The sequence below is a fragment of the Simochromis diagramma genome, unplaced genomic scaffold (genome assembly GCF_900408965.1).
Source record: "Simochromis diagramma unplaced genomic scaffold, fSimDia1.1 OVJJ01000131.1, whole genome shotgun sequence".
Classification (NCBI taxonomy): domain Eukaryota; kingdom Metazoa; phylum Chordata; class Actinopteri; order Cichliformes; family Cichlidae; genus Simochromis; species Simochromis diagramma.
In genome coordinates, this window is record NW_024387200.1 from 5,164,587 (window position 1) to 5,185,424 (window position 20,838).

Below are 20,838 nucleotides of genomic sequence, written 5' to 3' on the forward strand. Positions count from 1 at the left end.
TGAGAGCGTATCTTTGTATCTACCTTGTGTAAGAATTTGCCCCTGATAATCAGGTAACTCGCTTTTTGACTAAACCATAATTAGAGTAAACCTTAAAGCAGTAGTTTGAAAACTCAAATTGTGACTTTGAACATATAAGCAGATGTAACAAATGCAAGGGTAATTTCAGTCATGAAGAGACCAAGACTCACACAGAAACAAGCACGCACAAACCAAAATCAACACCTGCTATATAAAAACAGCACACACAGAGCAGACCTCACCTCGTGTGTGTTCGCTGTTGTTATCGTGATGCTTCCTCTCATCTTTGAGTGGCAGCTGGTGACTCAGGGCAGAGGACAGAGCCAGCAGGCTGGCAGTACTGGCCCCAGGAGGCAGAGGGGGCTGAAGGCCCGCTGGGTGGGGTGTTAGCGGGACAGGGATGGCATGGCCATGAGAGAGGTGCTGAGCCTGGAGTTGCTGCTGCTGAACCAGACACAGAAACACCAATTAAGACTTGAAAGATCATGCATGATAAAATACAAATAAGTAGGTGACAAAAGGAAAGAGAAGGAAAGAAAAACACATTCAAAGTGAGCGGGGAAAAGATAGCAACTGAAACATGTAGACTACAGCTAGAATAGTTAAATATCAGATACACTTTTTTTTTAATTTGATCAAAAACACCAAAACCTTTGATTTATTAGCCAACATAAACGGTGATATTTATATAACTGACAATTTCTGTGAAAGATGCTAAAACATTCAAATTTCTTGCAGAAAGAAGTTAGCTATTACTACTATACAAAATACTTTGGTTTTATTGTATATTATTATGAATACATCTGACTTTGTACTTACTCTTCTCCTCACATTATTCTTTTTCAATTAATCTCTTAAGCTATTTTCCAACATTGCTGTAAAAAAATAATCTATGCATTTTGTATTTAATTGTGTGTGTGTCTGTGTGTGTGTGTGTGTGTGTGTGTGTGTGTGTGTGTGTGTGTGTGTGTGTGTGTGTGTGTGTGTGTGTGTGTGTAATACACCCACTCCTATGATGGCGTTGAGTTCAGCCATGGTGACCTGCTTGGCCCTCTCTACTGCCTGCACCACCTGCTGCTGATGCTGAGAGACACACAGAAATGAGAAAAAAAAAAACCAGAAACTGAAACAGCAGCTGAGATGGAGAAAAGAATGATATGAAAAGAATTTTATAGTTATTACAAACAACATCTTTACAAAATTCAAACAACATTTAAAATGGACTGGAATGGACACGTAACATGAGCAGGAACTTATCTCGTTTCATCACATTGAACTTGCATATGCGTACAGCAATAATTCTAATGCATTCTGTGATATCTTTTAACCTGCTTTCCATCTGAATCCATCATTGTGCTTTGCCTATCAAACCTTATTCACAGCTAAAAAGCAGCTGTCAGTTAGTTGCACACTGTAACTTCACACAGCCTGCAATTTCTTCAGAATTAACAATGTACTGACTGTCAAATATGCCAATCTCATTAAAACAGACATCAATGTTCAGTAACACGAGCGTGCTATAAAATCACCTGAAACTTGATATATATTTTTTCCTTTTTATTAAAACTCAAGGTTCTGACCAGAATCAGGTCAAACGCCAGACAGCCAAGATTCCCCGAGGCCATTGAATCATGACTGCACTTCACTGCTTCGCTTCAGAATCTGACACCCATCAGTGCATTCATTAAAAGTCATCAGGCAGAAGAAGCAGCTAGCAGCTAATTAGGGTATACTAGTTAGTCAAGTGTAACCTGCACAGGCTGGTTGATTTCCTCTACGTGGAGGAGAATTAAAAAACAAACAAACAAGTGGATGTCCAAAGGAGGCAGTTAAAGATGTGTATTACAAGTGGCCAAAAATTCAGTTACAGACTCGTACAATATTTTGTGGATTCTGTGATTGGTTTAATGTTTCCGCTTTGAGACTGTTATTAAAATTTTATGCGGCACTGTTTTCTGATTTTTGCTCAGTCTGCTCACACGTCTCGAGACTGAACAGCTCCAAAAAGTTCAACACATAGGGAAAAAAGATGGGTACCAAGAGAGGCAGACAGCTAACAGGGCAAAGTCATACAAAGGGTACAGAGAGAGGAAGACAGATCCAGACAGTGAGAGAGCAGCGAGATTCATCCAGGAGCGCAAAACATCAAAGTACGCCCGAGATGAAAGAGCTTATCAGGTGTGGAAATGAACCTGACCATCGAGTTCAGCTACACCTCTGCAGGCTCAGACTAACCTGTCTGAATGTGACACACACACACGCACGCACACACACACATGGAATGATCCACTATATAAATTGTGCCAAACACTTTTTATGCAACAGTTCTAAAAAAAAAATAGAACAATCCAAAATCAGTCGTATAATCAACACTAGAGTTCAATCTGTGCAGATGCTTTTCATTTCTTTGTATATTGTTACACCATAGGCTCCACTGGAATGTCACACTTGGGGAAGCAGTTTTAGATGTGCAGATGTTGCTAGTATAAGTTAAAGGCTTGGTGAGGTAAACCATTTTCAAAGAGGTATTGAAGGGAGGGGGGCATTTAAGAGAAAGAAATCAAAATAATAAGTCTACCTCAGACATTCTGCTGCAGTGTTTCCACTGTGATGCATTTCAAGAGTAAATACGAAAAGCTGAGAAAACTGAAAAAAGTTGAGAAGGACAACATGATGCGCGATACTAATGAGATGGAGTTGTAGAGGGTCGTATCCTAGCAGCCTGTTAAAATTTGCACAGGACTGAACGTAGATAATCAGTGATAGTTTGCATAATGCCTCTGCACTCTGACAGAGGACGTCTGAATTTAGAGGCTCTATATTTACCAATGTACATATTCTGTTGCCTTCAGATGGCACGAAGGATTCAGTGCACTGAAGTAGATTTTCTTACAGAATAACTGTTTCACCATTGTTTTTGTATTTGCCTAAAGAGGATTGATTACTTATAATTTCTTGTAAAACTGTAAGGGAAAATCTGACTCCAAATATGAAACAATACCTGCAATCACAGCAAAACTGTGGCTCGATGGTTTAGTGATTAACATATTCACTTTACACCTGTTTTGGGACTTGGAGGGGACAAAAATCTAGCCTCGGGGTGGAGGTTACACGGTAATGTATTCCTAGTGCTGGTTGTAAAACTGGATAAATGAGATGGTTCTTTTGGGAAGGGCATCTGGCATAAAATCTGTGTCAAAATGAAAATATGGGGATCCATCCACTGTGGTGGCCCCCTTGGGAAATAAAGGAGTAGCCAAAAGCACATACAATCATACAAAATACTTTTAGATTTTACCTATTCAGTGATTAATTATTCGGGTTAATAACCAACACAGTAAAGCAGACAAAATTTACTAAAATTATTATATCAAATTAATTGTGCATTCATTTGGTAGCTTAACAAGAGCAAAAACTGACTTTCTGACTGAGAAAGTTCAAATGAAGAGCTCAGAAATCAGCTCAGAAAATTTTGATACATGATCTGCTGAGTTGTTAATGTCATACATAAAAATATGGTGAGTTTAAGTAAATATCTGGTTGCTGTTAACCACAAGGAGGGAACTAGATAAGCATGGAGGTATTTGTTTGAGGTAAGTCAAGTAAGAAGTCAGGCAAAGCAGTTATTCGCAGAGAACAACATGTCTTTTTCTTTTACTCTGAGCAACTGACTTAAACACATCTTGGTGTCTTTCCAACTCAAAAGCACACGAACACCGTGAAGTCAGAGGAATGATTCCTCACTGGGGATATGGCAACAACCGAGGAACATGTGAATAACGAGTAACTAAATGCCAGATTTTACAAATTATGCTCATTTCCAGTTTCAGATTTTCATTTTTGAAAACTGCTACAATAGCTTAGCGTAATTCCTCACCCCACCCAACTACACCTTGAAAACAGATGGTAGGAGAAGCAGGTGGACTGGGTCCCTGCTATGCACATCACCAGAGCTGTGTACCAGACATGACCAAGTACATAACCACCACTTCTGAGAAGAGCATATTAAGAATATTTCCTCTCTTTGACATCACAAAGATCCATAGTTTTAACTAGCGGCCAGGTGGTGTGCCCAAGTGCTTACAAGTGCTCTTTAAATCAGCCAACACCCCAGGCCACGCACCGGTACCAGTCCGTGAGTCGTTTGGTACCGGGCCGCGAGAGTTAAGGCTCGTGTGTGAAATTTATGGTTTTCAGGGTTTTTATCGTTATTTGTTTATCGTTTTTATCGTTAACTCGGTTTCCCTGGGTCTTTTCCCGTGTTTTATGAATAAATCTTCTTTTTTTTGGTACCGGTACTGGTTTTATTTTGTTGTATTTATCCACGACACCTTAAAGGCCGGTCCATGAAAATATTGTCGGACATAAACCAGTCCGTGGCGCAAAAAAGGTTGGGGACCGCTGCTTTAAATGATCATAACTCTGTTAGCGATGTGCTAGAGATAAAATTGAAATGGTTTCATAAAGAAGAGAAGACAACATTTATGGAGATATTCTGTGTGTCGTGGTTTCCCACTGTATTCCGGAAGTACTTCTGTCTGAACCCCGACAGAAAAATTAGCTCCAACTAGATGCTATCATGTGCGCTTCACATTACTGTAACTCCTCAACCATTATAGGTAAGAGAGAAAACGTAAATGGTTGGTGAAATATGAGAATTATTTTGTAATTTTACAGCCAAAACTCCAAAATAAATCCAGCTGGTATGTATGGTACTTGTTTGATAAAGAGTTAAAATAAGAAAAAGTATAACTGGTCCACTTTAAGGACGTGGTTATTCCAAAACTTTCAGAAACAGATGGCACTTTTGTTGCCTTACCTTACTTGCAAATGTAAATGTCAATCAAGGAATGCATATGTGATCTTAAAAAAGGGCCCTTTTTATGGCAGAGACATAAAATCTGCCTCATGATAATGATTCTATTTATATGTTATGTTAATTGGGGGATTTTATTTACTCAAGTATATTTTTTCTTTATAAATTTGTCTGAAATAACATTTTTGTCAACTGACTTAACACAAACTTATTGCCTTTGCTGTAAATGGACCAATCATACTTACATGGCCCCAAAGGCCAATGAAACATTATCAGAAAATGACAAAAATAAAAATAGAAAACAAAGCGCTTTCACCAGAAATACACAGACACAGTCGATGTGATTTGCTGCACAACAATAATATGAATGTGTTACATTTACTTGCACATGCAGTAAACAAGGCTGTGCACCAAAACAAAGCAGCTTCCTCTCCCTGCCTCCCCTCTCTGCAGGCCTCAGGGCTGTGTAGCAGCACCACAGTCTAATGCCATTATTCCTAATCCACCCTAAACCCTCCTAATCCATGGCTAATCTGGAGGAGAGCTTTTGGAGTCCACACTCACTCCTTCCTGCTGTTCCCACCCCTCAGCACACACACACACACACACACACACACACACACACACACACACACACACACACACTGTCAGCTCCTCAGAGGAAGGATTTATCAGCTCAACACACGCACACCTAAAAATTTCACAATAAACACTGCATAAAAACACTTCTCACACCCACCTGCTGTATGTGCACACAATTATAATTATAATGTATTTTAACACAAAAAAGTATTTTCTCACACACACTCAGCCGCTGGCTCCTGCATATGTTAGTGGGAGACATTTGATAAGTTCAGAGCATATCTGTCTATCCTGAGCAGGGGGGATTAGCCCAGGATAATCTGTACGAGTGTGTGTCTGCGTGTGTGTGCGTGTCCCCATATTTTTCTTTCTCTTGCTTTAAAATCCACCACACACTTCTCCCCTTTCCTGTCTCCCTTCCTCCCGCTCTCTGACTCTCTCTCACCCACCTCCTTCTTAACTCACAGTGACAGGCATTTTTGAGTCTTACCTCTTGAGAGAGGAAGGGGATGACTTGGGCGCAGATTGCGTTCAGCCGTTTAACGATCTCCGCCTGCAAGACAGAGAAGTGGGAAGCACACAATCATTTTTTAAATTTGTTTAAATTCTCTAGCAGACAAGAAGGCGTCATCCTGTTCACACAGCCTTCAATTCCTGATTCAGTTTATATCAAAGTAATAGCTCACATAACTTTCATTTCAAGACCTGTTTACTTCATCACATGAAACTAATAATTTGATGAACATCTCTCATAAACTTGTGTTTAATATCTAGTGTGTTTCCTCCAAAACAAATCTCTGGGTGCACGGGAACTTGTGTATTTTAAATGTCAAGAATATTTAGTTAACTCTAACTCAGGAGGTAGAGCAGATTGATTACAAACTCTAAGTTATGCTATGACAGGATACTGGACAGACAAAGATATCCCTGTAAAGTGTTGTGTGAATGAGGAAAAGCACCGTAAGTCTTAAAAAAAGTGTTGCTAACCAAAGCAGAAAATTCAAGAAATGATATCTGAAAGTTTCATAAACTACAGGAAGACATTTCCATGCAAAAATATAGAGCATCACTATTATCACATATTCAATTCACTAAGCATCTAACCCATAACCAGCATTTTCTAAACAGCAACAACTTTTTTACTAAGCCTAATTTTTGCTAAACCTAATTACCAGGAGTAACCTTATTAGGTACACCAGTTCAACTGCTCATTAAAACAGATTTCTAATCAGCCAATACCACAGAAGCAGCTCAGTGTATATAAGCATGTAAGCACAGTCAACATGTCCTGCTAAAGATCAAACTGAGCATCAGAATTTGGAAGAAAGGTGATTTAAGCTACTTTGAATGTGGCATGGTTGCCATAACCACTTGTTGCAGTAATACAGAAGAGCATCTCTGAATATGCAACATGTCAAACCTTGAAGCAGATCAGCTACAGCAGCAAGAGACCACACTGCATACTACTCGTCAGCTAAGAACAGGAAACTGAGGCTACAGATTGAACAGGCTCACCAAAACCGGGCAATAGAAGACTGAAAGAGTGTTTCTCAGTCTTGGTTTTCATGAGTCTCAATTTTCAGCGTAACATTTAGATGACAGGGTTACATATGATGGATCCAACCCTGCCTTGTATCAGTGGTTCAGGCTGCTGGTGGTGTAATGGTATCTGGTACTTTTTCTTGGCACACTTTGGGCCCCTGAGCATCATTTAAACTCCACAGCAAATATGTCCATCCCTTTATAACCAAAGTGTACCCATCTTCTGATGGATGGTTCCAGCAGCACAACATGCCATGTCAAGCTTAAACTATCTCGAACTGCTTTCTTGAACATGAGCATGAGTTCTCTGTACTCATCAGATCTCAATCCAACAGAAAACCGTTGGGATGTGGTGGAAGATTAGCATCATTCACGTGTAGCTGAAATATCAGTACAAAAGTCTCTGAGGAATTTTCCAGCACCTTGTTAAATCTATGCGACAAAGGATTCAAATGATTCTAAAAGTAAAGGCTCCAAACTGGTACTAGCAAGACAAAAGCTCCCAATCACACAAGCATTCATCCGCCTAAAATACAAAACCGTTTTATAGATTTTCTAACACATTTATAGAAACAGTCACGCCATACATTTCCTGTTTTTACCATTTTATCACTTAAATGTAAAACGAATTTGCATGCACCTCACACACAAATACAAACAGGCTTAATGTGTATGCTCTGCACACATACTTCATGAATGAGGAAGAATAAAGCATTCATGTACTCTTATCTTGATGTATCCTGAAAAATGTCTATCGCTCCTTATATTTTCACCCTCTCTCAACACGGACATTATCTCTTAGTTCCAAATCTTTTTTGCAGTGTTGGTGAACTTTATCAACTTTGAAAACAAATGCAGCTGAATTCTTTGAATAATCAAACAACATTTCTGCTAAGATGCTGAAGATTTACCTTGGACCCTGCCATCCAAGCCTCTTGACAGAATAATAATAAAAAAAAAAGTGTCACTCTGTGAAAGAAAAGGCACAAAATCGAACAAAGTGGTTGTTTAAGAGACTTGTAATGGAAGCTGATAGCAAAATGGAACATCAACATTATCAAACTGAGATATAAAAGGGGAAGTGCACCAATTCAGCACTGAACTCCTGTAACACTCACAATGTGCATTATTTAAAAAATATCAGAATCAGTGCAGCAGAGTGTCTCTCTTTTTACAAATTCTTCTTTGCCAAATATGCCACGACCGCCAACAATGGACAGTTCACTACTTTAATCTAAGATTATTGTCCTAGTAGCACTGAAAGAAGTCTTCTGCTGCTAGCCTAAAGCAAATCACGATACAGATTTGTGCTTAGGTCATGTCTTTGTACAGAGATCGCGTTTAATTCCTGAACAAGCCCCAATTTGATATGACCAGACCAGAACAATGGACTAGTAAAGACTTAATATAGATTTGTTTAACTAAGTATAAATCAGAATAATCTGTATTAGTGGTGTAAAACAATATGTAAAGCTACTCATGAAGTGCATGTTGAAAGTTAAAAACAAACCAAAGGGTAATGAATAAAGTTTCAGCCACACTTCAAGGAAGTTGCTCATTGCGTGTCTCTTTGAAGCTGACATCTGTTAACTATAACCCTCTAATGAATTTACTACTAGGTCATATATTAGACTGCATTCTCATTGGTAGTCCCTTCAATCAGTTGCCTGGAAGTTGTCAAAAGTTTATCTTGGGTTCTGCCCAGGTTACTTTGCCAATGGTTTCACCTGGAGTCGCGTGAAATAGCCAAATATTATTCACATTCTATGATTTCTAGTCGCTGCCCTGCTTCCAGCGTGGGTGCTGCTTCAGAGATGGACACAGTAACTTAGATGAAGTTTAAAGTACCCCTGCAGAACACTGGTCAAGTGGCAAGCCAACTTAGCTCTGCAACATAATGGGAAAAAGCACATACACAATGCACTATCGCTCACAATTCCATAATACTCACCAAGACCTTTAAAGTGACTCTCGTCTGTAACTAATTGGAGTAAACCTTTAAGTACCAGAGGAATGATCACAGCACTTAATTTGAAATAAACTGATAAACTGTGCCTTAACATTTAATGGGTGTTAGAGTCACTTGTAATGACAACCTCTGCAGATTTTTAAAGATATCTGAGAGACAGTTTTCAACAAGATGTAGGCCACTTTAAAAGGCATCATAATTTCATCATATGCCAATCAGAAAGCTATGACATATCCATTTTTCATCTGTAAAAGACTGGATGTTTATTTATTTCTTTAAATTATAGCAATTATATTTGATTCATTTAAATTCTGCTATGCTAAAGCTAAATGTCTCATTATTGGCCTCAAAAGTCCAACTTTACATTATCAGATTTACTCCTTATCCTTCTACATCCCTGAAAGGTAATTCTCTGCTGCACTCTTTGAGCTTTATTCAGTTTAAGCTAAATGGATGATTTGTAAACATAAACCCAGAGAGAAAGTGGAGTATAGAAAGTGTAATCCTTTGCAGACAGATAAAGGAAAGTGTAACATTTTTGTTGACTTAACACGTTAAATTAAGACCCTGGCTACTGAAAAAAAGCAATCAGAGTTTGAGATAATTTCTCCAAGGCCAACACAAATATATAAGTTACATCCGTAACCTTGCCAAGCACTTGTTTTATGTACATAACCTTGGCAGAGGTGAACTTTGCTCTGGCATCAGTGGTAACAGAGCCCCCAGAGGCAAATATAGGCTTCAGACAGCAGCACAAGCAACGCTGCGGCAGTACGAGACACATAAACACAACCGTGTGCGCAAATACATGCACATGCACATACACACTCCAGCTTCTCTGTATTCATCAGATGTTTTATACTGAGCCCAAGGGCTAGCTTTTAAAGATTACACAGCACTCTCTCTTTCTAGATCAGGTAGAATTTTTTTAACAGGAAATTGCCTGATCCACTGTCCCAAAGGGAGTGCTAGTAGTGCACCTCAAATACAAACGCCAACACAGACAAAAGACTCAGACTCACACAGAACCGCATACTAATGGGTACACAAAGATGAACATCACCTTCTTTGTTTGCAACACTAAGTGCATAAAACTACATAACTGACTATTTCCTCTCGTGATGACATGAACATTATAGAGTCAGTTCCCATCAAAGCCAAATTCACGTGTGCCTGCTGGTGACAATTTAAGTTCTAAGTCCTAAACAATATCTCTGTTTCTGTTTAGTAAACTTGAAAGCACATAAATCAATCAAGTACTGAATCAAAGGTAATGGCGAGTAACAGTGTGAATTTATATGCGATTAAACTTGGGTTATTTTATTATTTTTTTAACTGGTAATGAACAAAGAAATGGCAATTCATAATGTTAGCTAATTATTTAATAGCTGGTTTGAGCATCATTTCAACTTTTATCATAAAGTTTCAACTAACTTTGATAAAAGACGTTTTAGAGCCTGTATAAGGAGACAGTTTGGGTCATTAGGTTGTTAGGGTTGCAATATTAATGACTACCAATTATTAATAGTCGACTGATTGTTAAACATTCAAATAACTCTAAAGTTTACAGTATATGAACACTTGATTAATCAGTTTATCTTTAATCTTTAACCCATGACAAAACACTGAGAACAATAAAACCTTCTCCTAATTATTTCTCAAAGTGTGTCCTATTTTTGTGACGAGACACATAAACTTTAATAAAACCAAGTAACTGATTGTCAAAACGGAGTGACTAACAAGTCTATTCAAATTCAAATTTGACTAATGATGTGACCCAGAACTTAAGTGAGAACACTTTAATGTTCTGAGAGAGACAATCTCATCTCAGCATTAAAGGACAAGCAGAAATAGTCATTTTTAGAAAAACCACCTCTGTGACATCTGACCGGAACAGGTCAGATGGACCTGAACAGACGGTAGAGATGTTTATCAAGTGTAGGGAATCACAGTTATTCAGAAGACAGAAGTTTAGAAAACTGATGCATGGGGTATATATCATTCAGAAACACTGTGCATTTAGTTTGTTAGGTCACTCTAGCAAACAGGATGGAATGACAGGAAATTGGCGAAGAAATAGACGAGAGGGCGTTTTGGCCCATTAAACCATAAATAAAGTGGATGAAACCACACTCAAAAAAGGAAAGTTGGGTGGTTGTTACATTTATAAAAGTCTAACTTGTAATTTGAACAAAATAATTTCATGTTTCTATGGTCAACGTAATTAAACCATGTAGGATCTGTATGAAATTCAACAACTTAATTTGTTCTTGTTGAGAAGACATGATATAATCTAGTAAGAGTGGTTAGTTGCCTGGGCTCACAAAATCACATGAGATTTCAAACCACAGGAAACTCACTGGGGTTATAAGAGGCAGACAACTATACACACACCACGTGTATGCTATTGCTATTTATTGTGGTTTAACGTGTCAAGGACAAATGTAAAGAAAATTCTGCATCAAGCCTTGTAATAGCTTTCCTACTTTTGTTAAGCCTGGATTGACAGCTCGGTGGCGCAGTGGTTAGTGCTGTTATGTCACAGCAAGAATATATGCAGTGGGTTCTCTCTAGGTACTCTGGTTTGCTCACATAGTTAAATGTCATACAGTTATTGGAGATAGGTAAATTGTTGATTCTAAATTACCCATAAGTATGAATGTGAGTGCAAATGGTTGTTTGTCTCTGTGTTGTAGCCCTGTGATAGACTGGCGACCTGTCCAAGTGTACCTTGCCTCTTACTTTACGATACAGGCTGGGGCGTAACTTCTGGGTTATGCCCTAACATAATGTTAGCCAGACTCTAGACTTTGTTGAACATTATGTAATATGAAGACAACATGTAGTATTTAAGTGACCAAGTAGTATTGGGGTAAAAGTTATTAAATAGTGTTGGAATAAAGTGAGAAAATTGTGAAGGATTAAAATATTCCAAGAGCTCAACTTACTTCATCTAAACATGTTTCAAGCACATTTTATCAACACAGCACAGCACGGGTTTATTGTGCATTTTATGAATAAGTTGTGTTGATTTAACTCAGTTGTTTAAGTTGCTGCCAAAGCAAAACATCTGTGTGCAACCAATGTACACTATTGAATTAAGTAAATCCTATATGCTCTTTTATGCAATTCTGCAATCTGAACAAATTATTACAACAAGCTCTAGCAAAACCTGAAGTGTAAAGAGGAAAGGTGCAAGCAAAGGCGAAAGTGCCACAAGACCTGTGGATCAAGGTGAATAAATGTAAGCACTAAGTAAGCAGAGATCTTGACTATCTGGAGGCAGTGTGTAAAAGCCTTTTAACGTATCCATGTGCAGAGGCTATGTTATTTGGATTTTTTTAAAGAATACTTAATGCAGGAGCTTGAAATAGTTTCCCCCATTTCTCCCAAAGTCACCATTTAGCAGGCAGCAGCTGTGTCTCGTCTCAATCGTCTAGTCAAACAAAAGGTCCATAAAAGCCCTACATGCCAGGTGATGACTAAAAAAATAAGCTAGGACTCAGTAAAAATCACAAAATTGCCAGTGCAAGGTCTAAAGGGGGTGGACTTGCCCATCACATATCTAAATCTGCCACTGGCTGGAAGCTGAGTTTCACATTATTTCAACCAAGACTGAAGTATGAAGAAATATAATGGCAAAGAAGCAGCACTAGCTCAAGTGAAGATTTTACAAGTTTAGAGTAGATGCCACAGAAAAGACATTTATCTAGAAAAAAATTTTTTTTTTAAAGTACTCAACCAGGCAGCATGGATATATAAAACCATATAAAAAAAACAGAAGGACTGCTTCAAAGCGAGCCTATTCACTCTTGAGACTAGGAGACCTGAGGGGTTATTAACTCAAGGGGATTCAGAATAACTTCTTCAGTGTTTACTCTTGATGATTCACTTACAAATATCTCACAAATTATGACATTGTGTTAGAAAATACCTTTAAACATATTTGACACTCAACTTTTTATCCTTTTTTCATCAGTAGTGCTAAACTTTAGAGCTGAAGTGTCAAACAAAAGGCCCAGGGGCCACAACTGGCCTTCCAAAGACTAATCCAAAGGCTTTGTGAAGAGGACATACAGTACATACCTGTAACTGTATTTACTGTACGCCCCCCCCACCTATCAATGGCAATTTATACTACAACCATTTAGTGTCATGTACACCTCAAATATTTTCTAATGCATAACAAGACGGCATAGAGGACCTAAAACACTGACATTTTAATTTTATATTTAATGTTTATACAGGAAAAACTTGCTGAGCACACATGCCCTTTCTCAGCTAGGCTCTTCTTCACATTCACGCACTGGGGAGCTGCTCAGTGTGTATCAGACCCAAGCTAGTTGATGTTCAACTGCCTTACTAAAGGGCGCCTTAAATTTTAGTGCTGAAAATGAAAGCAGGAAAGGAAGACATTCTTTTTTTTAACAGCCAGGAAGTTATTTGGCAATTCTCTATAAGGCCACAATTGAATTTGATTATTGAAACTGTTGGGCATTTTTGTTTCTTAGTAAACAGAGAAAATGCCTAAGGCTACGACATGCTACAAACCCCCCAAAAAGTTGTGTATACAATGATTTGTGTATCAAAGAACAAAGACAACATTTGATGTGATGTCTTTGTTCTTTGTTGAAGAACAAAGACATCACATAGTGTAAAACTCAGATTTGTTTAAATATATACTTATTGATGCTTCAGACACATTTCTTCAAAGTTGGATCAGGGACATGTTTACCACTTTGTTTCATCATCTCTTCTTTTTACAGCAGTGTAAAATGTAAAGTGTTTGAGAACTGCAGAGAAAAATTGTTGTAGTTAAGAAAGCAAAATGTTTTCTCTCAAGTTTTTTTTTTTCTCTGTCCATCACCGACACGGATTTCAAATCAAATAATCAAGATGTGACTGATTCAGCTTTAATTCAAGGAGTTTAACAAAAGTACTTTATTACTGGTTTAAAAATTAGAGTAATTTTTAATCCACAGTCCCCAATTTTGAGAGGCTCAAAAGAAATTGGACAAACTAACATAATTTCAAACTTCAGAATTGTTTTTAACAGTCACTCACAACCCCTTGAATTCTAGAAGCCAAAGTAATCATCAAATGCTGTTTTTCCACCTTTGAGATGCTCTGCAAGGCCTTTTATATAACTGCCTTCAGCTGCTGCTTGTTTGTGGGTCTTTCGGTCTTTAGTTTAGTCTTCAATAGCTGAAAAGCAAATAGTAGGGTTTAGATCAGGTGACTGACTTTCTTTGTCTTCAGAAACTCTTGGGTTCCTTTTTCAGTATGCTTTGGGTCATTGTCCATTTTCACAGTGAAGTTCTGCAATCACATTTGCAGCATTTGGTGGAATCTGAGCAGGGAGTATAACCCTACACGCTTCATAATTCTTCCTGCTACTTCTATCAGAAGTAGCATCGTGAATAAACACTAGTAGCTCAGTTCCAATATATCCAGGCCAAAACATCTACAATGTTTGACAGATGATGAAGTATAGTGTACTTCAAATCACGAGCCATTTATTTCCTTCTCCACACTTTTCTCTTCCCATCATTCTGTTACAAATTAATCTTGACTTCATCTGTCCAGAGATTACTGTCCACAGCTGTGCAGGGTCATTTCAATGTTTTCTGGAAAAGTCTAATCTGACCTTCTTCTTCTTAAACACAACAAGTGATTTGCACTGTAGACAGTTATACTGCTTAAGGTGTCCCTTGCTTTTGGAGTGTGACAGTAAAACAGCAAAACAACACCTCCTCAAAAGTGTTTTTGACTTGGAGAGATGTTATTAGGGGTTTTTCTCAACCAAGCAAAGAATCTGTGATCATCCATTTAACTCTGGGGCTTTTTGATGTTGCTAAGCTGGCCAGTGGATTTCTGCTTTTTAAGAAAGTACCAGATTGTTCTTTTGACACTCATAACATTATTATCTCTCGAATAGGTTTATTTTGTTTTTTCACCCTAATTATGGTCACCTTTACCTCCATCACAACCTTTTGGACCTCAATTCGTGCAAAGCTACAAAAAGTGGAATTTAGTCAATTCCACGACTTAAAGCTGAAGCGCTGCACTGTAAACACGTTGTCTGATTTAGAATCCAATGTGGTGATGTAGAGATGCAAAAATGACACAAAAAAAATTGCCACTGTCCAAAAGCTTATAGATGTAACTGTGTATAAGCATTTATTTTGAAAGATTTCAAAGTTACAACATCACTTGTAAAGATGCAGATCTTCCCTAACAACTCCAAGCAACATTTGGAAGAACTGACCCAAAGATATTGGCATCAGAACAGAAACAAAAGCACCAGAGCGGAAAAGGAAATGGAGGTGTTTTTCCATGAGGCAACACAACCAATTTCAGGTGACATTTTACATCAATGGCAAAATATTGTGTCTGGCGGCCAGAGTGCAGGGATGTCAGCCCGTTCGGCCAACACGTCTTTTCACCCTGAAGAGACCAAAGCAAAAAAAGCAAGGCTCCCTTTTTTCCCAAAAAAAATGTCCTGCAGTTCGTGCAAACCTGGAGAATTTGTTTCTGCAATGATCAGGGCCCAGCTCTAACACGCAGTATTCACCTTGTTGACAAAAATAAGAAACAACTGGCCAGAGATTGCACTGAGGTTGGGACTCAAACTAAGTCAATCTATGGAGCCTTTTGCTAGTTAAGAGTCTGCAGTCACATAAAACAGCAGCAACCCCTGAGATCATGGGTACTGGATTTTTCTTTGAACCTGTATGTGAGTCGCTGCAGAAATGTTCTACCAGTTAAAAAAAAAAAGAGAAAATATCTTTCATCAGTAGCTTTGCAACATCAAACTTCAACAATACAGAGAAAATGCAACTAATGGTGTGATCTTCCTGAGCTATTGAATTTCGTGACCACAAAAATTGACTTCTGTAGAAATTCTTACTTATTATTTCATTATTTGCCAGAAATAATCCACTTGTTATCTGTTTTCTTTAAAAAAAAATCTCTTTGTGATAATGGGGTGGCAACTAAGCTAGTGACAGAGAAAACGTGTTCTGTTTTGTTTTTTTAGTTGAATTGTTATCCAAAAGAGTAATAAGAAGAAGAAGAATATGAGAGGAAAAACAGCCCCACAAGCCCCACTTTAACTCCTAACAAAAAAGAAATTAGATCAGGCAAGAGCCCTGGAGTCAGATTGGGTCAGAAAGAAGATCAAATGTCCATCTCCCCTGTGGAGCTTTGTAAGCACCACATCAGCACCACTTTTCACCACCAGCTAATACACCTAATGGACCCCACCATATAAAGGCTACTCTCTCTTGTGACTCTGTATGTGTGTGTACGTGGGTGGGTGTGTGTAAGAAACAGCTAGATCAGTGGAGAAAAACAGAGAAGAAAAACAAAGGGTGCTATACAGATAGGTTACAAACAGTTCAAAGGAAAGGAGCACTTAATGTAAAGTTTTCCTTCCATCTTTCAGTCTGACATGTGCGCCCCTTTCGTGCACTCCTCCCTTTAACTGACAGCATAAAAATGTCTCAGCTTCATGTTTGAATGAGCACCCCGGTCATATTTGCTTTACTTACTGGGTTTGGCCAATTAACATTTACATATTACTTTCAAGTCTGAACTGCGTGAAATCAGGATATGCACAAACTCACAGCAGTGCATGTCTCTGCCTGACTGTATTTTGTCCAGCTCACTAAATGCATGCCTGTTTTGCAGAATGTCCCAAATAGCAGCAGCACGTGTGTGATAACATAACTAAAAAACTTAATTTCTTAAGTGCAATTCGTTTGAGACATTTATGATTTTGTAGAGCAACCTCTCTCTCTCTCAGAGATTATGGCAGTGGTGGGGTACAGGTTTCTTTCATACACACAAACTAAGACCCTGCCTTACAATAGAGAAGAGAACCAAACATTCAAAAGCCTGATTAATTTTCACCAGACCAATACTGACAAGGCTCATTGCCACACGTATAAATCTTTTTGTTCCCCCAATTACGTGGCTTTCTCTGTTGCCGTAAAATAATGTCTACATGCAGCCTAGTTTCAGATGAATTGTGTAGGTGTTATAAGATTGACATACCTACAGATAATAAAAATAATCACACAAAAAAATTCAGGTCAACTTTTACAGAATGGAAGCCCTGAACAAGCTATATATTGAAAAACGTGGAACAACAATCGTTCATTCCTCAACATAAAAGAGGCGATGGAAGTGAAAATGGCTTATTCTGGAGCTGACTTGGATTGTGAACTCTCTGCTGTTATTACCACACAGTTATTGTTTCTAGGCCTTAAATTCGACACCCTCCCACCCCGGGTCCCATGCATTAGGGAGTGTTGTATTTTTAATAGGTTTTTAGCTAATGCATGTAATAAATCAACTATTATCATTAATTATTTTTCACAATTGAAAAAACATCCCCACAGCATTAGTAAAGATTAAAAAGGTAAAGAAAAGAGTTTAATTTAACTTATGTTTATGTTACATAAGCATGGTAGACTAAATCATTTGCCTCTCCTCTCTCCTCACACTAGCAGCAGATAATGTCATGACATGAACCTGAAGTGATCTGTTAACCTCACCACCACCAGGTCTCCCTGCTTTTCTGGTTGAAACCCAACTTTGCATCTTGTGCAGCTCCTGTGGTTACTGTGGTACTACACTTTTTCACCATCAAATATGAATTTTACTGTAAAAATACTGTTACATGGTGAAATTTAGGATAGAACAGATTATCTTTTTAACTATGTATATGAAAGTTTTACACTTTATAAATACTTACTGATTTAAATTGCAAATACTGTCACTTTGTATTGCAGTGCTACCATCTTGTAGTGGTTTACACATTTGTCTAATAAGGCAAAAGATCCCTGGTTTGAGCCGAGCTCGATGTCCTTTCTGACACAACCTGGCATGAAAATCTGCAAAATCAAACACGTGGAACAACCTGCTGTGGCAACACCTTGTGAATAAGGGAGTAGCTTTACTGTAGTTTTATATTACTAACTTAATGTTGTTCTCAATGCATTTCTAAAATCCCAAATTCAAAGTACCACTGGAACACTATGTGACCAAAATCCTCAAATCGAAATAAATGGCTCCCTGTCTGCACCAGTAAAATGAGCTGTCAGACCTCATTGAAATCGCTGCCAGTCTTCAGTAGCAAAACGTCTTATTACTTCCTTCTTTTACCACTTTCTCATCCCTTCTCCTACCCATTTTCTCCCCGTCCTTCACTTTCTTTATTTCTCTTTCAGCTTTGTTAATTTGCAATTGATTAGCTGTCCTCTCAGTCAGCTCAGTCCCATGCTCGACATCCCTCCTACCCTCCTCCCTCCTTATCCCTCGCCCCCCTTCCCCTTACCTCACAGCCTATCCTCTCCTCCATCCGCGAGTCAATTTCTCTTTAACGAGCATTGGTACATTTCACTCCCCGGGCACCGGGGCCCTTCTGTGTAAATAAAACACAGAGCAGAGTCAAAAATCAATGGGCCTATTACCCTCCGAAAATGCTAAACAAGCAAAATTAGCGACTCGCTTGGTGGTGGAGGCCTTAATGTCCTCCGCCCTCCCCTTCTTACCCTCAGCATCACCACCACCAGCCCCCCTCTCTTCAATCTCAGCATCCACTCAACAAGCCACATACTTTGTATCACCATATTGAATGCCATGGATAGAAAACACATATTTATGCCTGGGCATGTTGGTGTAATACTCAAAATCATTTGCTTCCAAAAGTCTCTCCCTCACACAAGGACAAAACATGCACCGCACACTGCTGGCAGAGATGAGGGATTCACTCTTCTGAGAGAAATCATTGGGCACCACACGGAGCTACAGGCCACATTTAACCGCTTTTTATTTTGCCTGCCTTGCCCATATAAACACAGCACACGCACACACAAACAGCAGCAGCCAGCAGGAATTTATAGTAGGGATCCCATATTTTATCAGACGAGTCTGATTAGTGTGGCAGTAAAAAGCTGCACGTGTGTCCAACATTTGCACGCAGAAATACACACGCGTACTGACAGAAACAAACACTAGAGCACACACAAGTAAATGTCTACATTGTAGGAGCACACGCACAATGTGAACAAATACACAAATAGTGCACACAAAACTAAATAAACAACGACAGTGTGCCTACAGACAAACACAGACCAACACACACAATCACACACGTGTGCACACACACACACACACACACACACACAGAGTAAACATGTACAGTATGTACAGGCTGTTAAACATACACACACACGTGCGCGCATGCACACACACAGCAAAGCAAACACATGGTATAGATACAGAAAACACACACACACACACACACACACACACAGAAAGACAAAGGCCAACAATTTATCACTTCCACTCTCTCTCACACACACACACATACGCACGCGCACACAGCCACACACACTACACACACCATTTGTCTGGAAATGAATGTGTAGCTGGTTAGCTGTGGTTCATTTATCCTGGCAGCTGATGTGTGGTTAACAGAGACATTTATGCTAATGACCTTCCGTGTTTAAAAAAGGCAGCAATAATGTAAAGGCTCGTTAAAGGCCAAATCCTCGTTCGCTTGAGTCATTTTTCAGCCCATTTTCTTGTTCAATTAAACTGATGAAATTATTATTCGCATGTGAAATGACTATTCAACCTCACGAGGCAACCGACCGCTCGAAAATAGAACAGGGGACAAATGGATCAAATTCTTAAATGTTGGTGGCTGATGTTCTGGCCTCATCCTGGGCTGCTCCCGTTTCACTATGACTCTTTACAATAATTCAGAAAGTTGCTAAACGTGTGCCGTGGAGGGAGTTTTTTTTTATGTGTAACTCATTTCTCAAGTTGGGAATTCTAATCCTATTTTAGAAAATCCCAAGCAATAAGAATAACATCATTTTGTGTGTAAATATCAACATATTGATAATGTAACTTGTTTTATGTTGGAAATGCCACTTTTTCAGAGCACTTTGTAAACTGATAGCAGTCTTTGACATCCAGAAAAAGCAATAACTATACTCCAGCTGCGTTATCTGTATTATGGAAGCACATGACCCTTCGCTGTCAAAGAAAATGGTGAAAGAGAAAAGGTAAAGACCTCAAAAATATTCTTCCAGAATATTACCAGCATGCTGGGACATTTTAAAAACTGAGATATGTCAGTCCTCTGCTTAAAAGCCGTCCTATGTAATGGCGTGAATAAATTAAAGTGCCTCCAAGTTTGCTGGACTTTGCCCAGTGAGATATTTAGAATTTAAAAGCACTTACAAATTGGAATAAAAGTCCCATTTCCATTTGCATTCCTTTTGTCACACAGTACAGCGTGGTTTGCGTCAGATGTTTTGTTTTGTTGTTGTTTTTTCCTTTTCATCATTTGAGTAAAAACATCTCTTACCTGCTTGTGCATCTCGATGTTCAGCCCGTATGACATTTCGTAGTACTGAAAGATAAAAGCAAGGTCGATCAAACATGTCTTCTCTGTTCCTCTTTTTTCTCTCTCACACACACACACACACACACACTAATAAAATACTAATGGCAACACATGAAGTAAGCTGTCTCACCATGACATAGTGCCTCTGCATCTCAGTTTTCTCACTGGCCAGTTTCTCACATTCCAATTTCAGACTGCGAGACAGATAGAAAATGTTTTGTTAGCACGTGTCACCATCAAACACACAGCAAGCTGCATCCATGCCACACGCAAACACATGATCAAAAGTAAAACCAAAAGACCAAAAATCTTTTCTGACTTCTGACTTCTAACTGACTTATTTAGTAGGGAGTGGATAAAAGAGGATGAGCGAGAATGAAACAAGACTTTAGCAAACTGAAAGCAGAGATGATACTTGCACTATACTGCACAGGCAAGTCACTGCATCCTGCCACTTTAAATTTGCATTTCTAAATATGA

The 20,838-nt window shown here is 38.7% G+C and overlaps 1 protein-coding gene across 5 annotated transcripts in view; it reads right to left on the minus strand.

Moving 5' to 3' along the window:
* LOC120745767 (transducin-like enhancer protein 4) overlaps positions 1-20,838 on the minus strand; it is a 46,078-nt gene that overhangs the window by 21,753 nt on the left and 3,487 nt on the right. For 3 of the 5 annotated variants that reach the window (XM_040050905.1, XM_040050907.1, XM_040050909.1), the window contains exons 3-7: positions 20,489-20,552; positions 20,320-20,364; positions 5,910-5,972; positions 1,030-1,104; positions 264-465 (exon numbers count right to left, since the gene is read on the minus strand). In XM_040050905.1, coding sequence (XP_039906839.1) covers positions 264-465; positions 1,030-1,104; positions 5,910-5,972; positions 20,320-20,364; positions 20,489-20,552 — 449 coding nt within the window. The remainder of the gene's footprint in view (positions 1-263; positions 466-1,029; positions 1,105-5,909; positions 5,973-20,319; positions 20,365-20,488; positions 20,553-20,838) is intronic. The other 2 variants (XM_040050906.1, XM_040050910.1) reach the window with 1 other exon arrangement.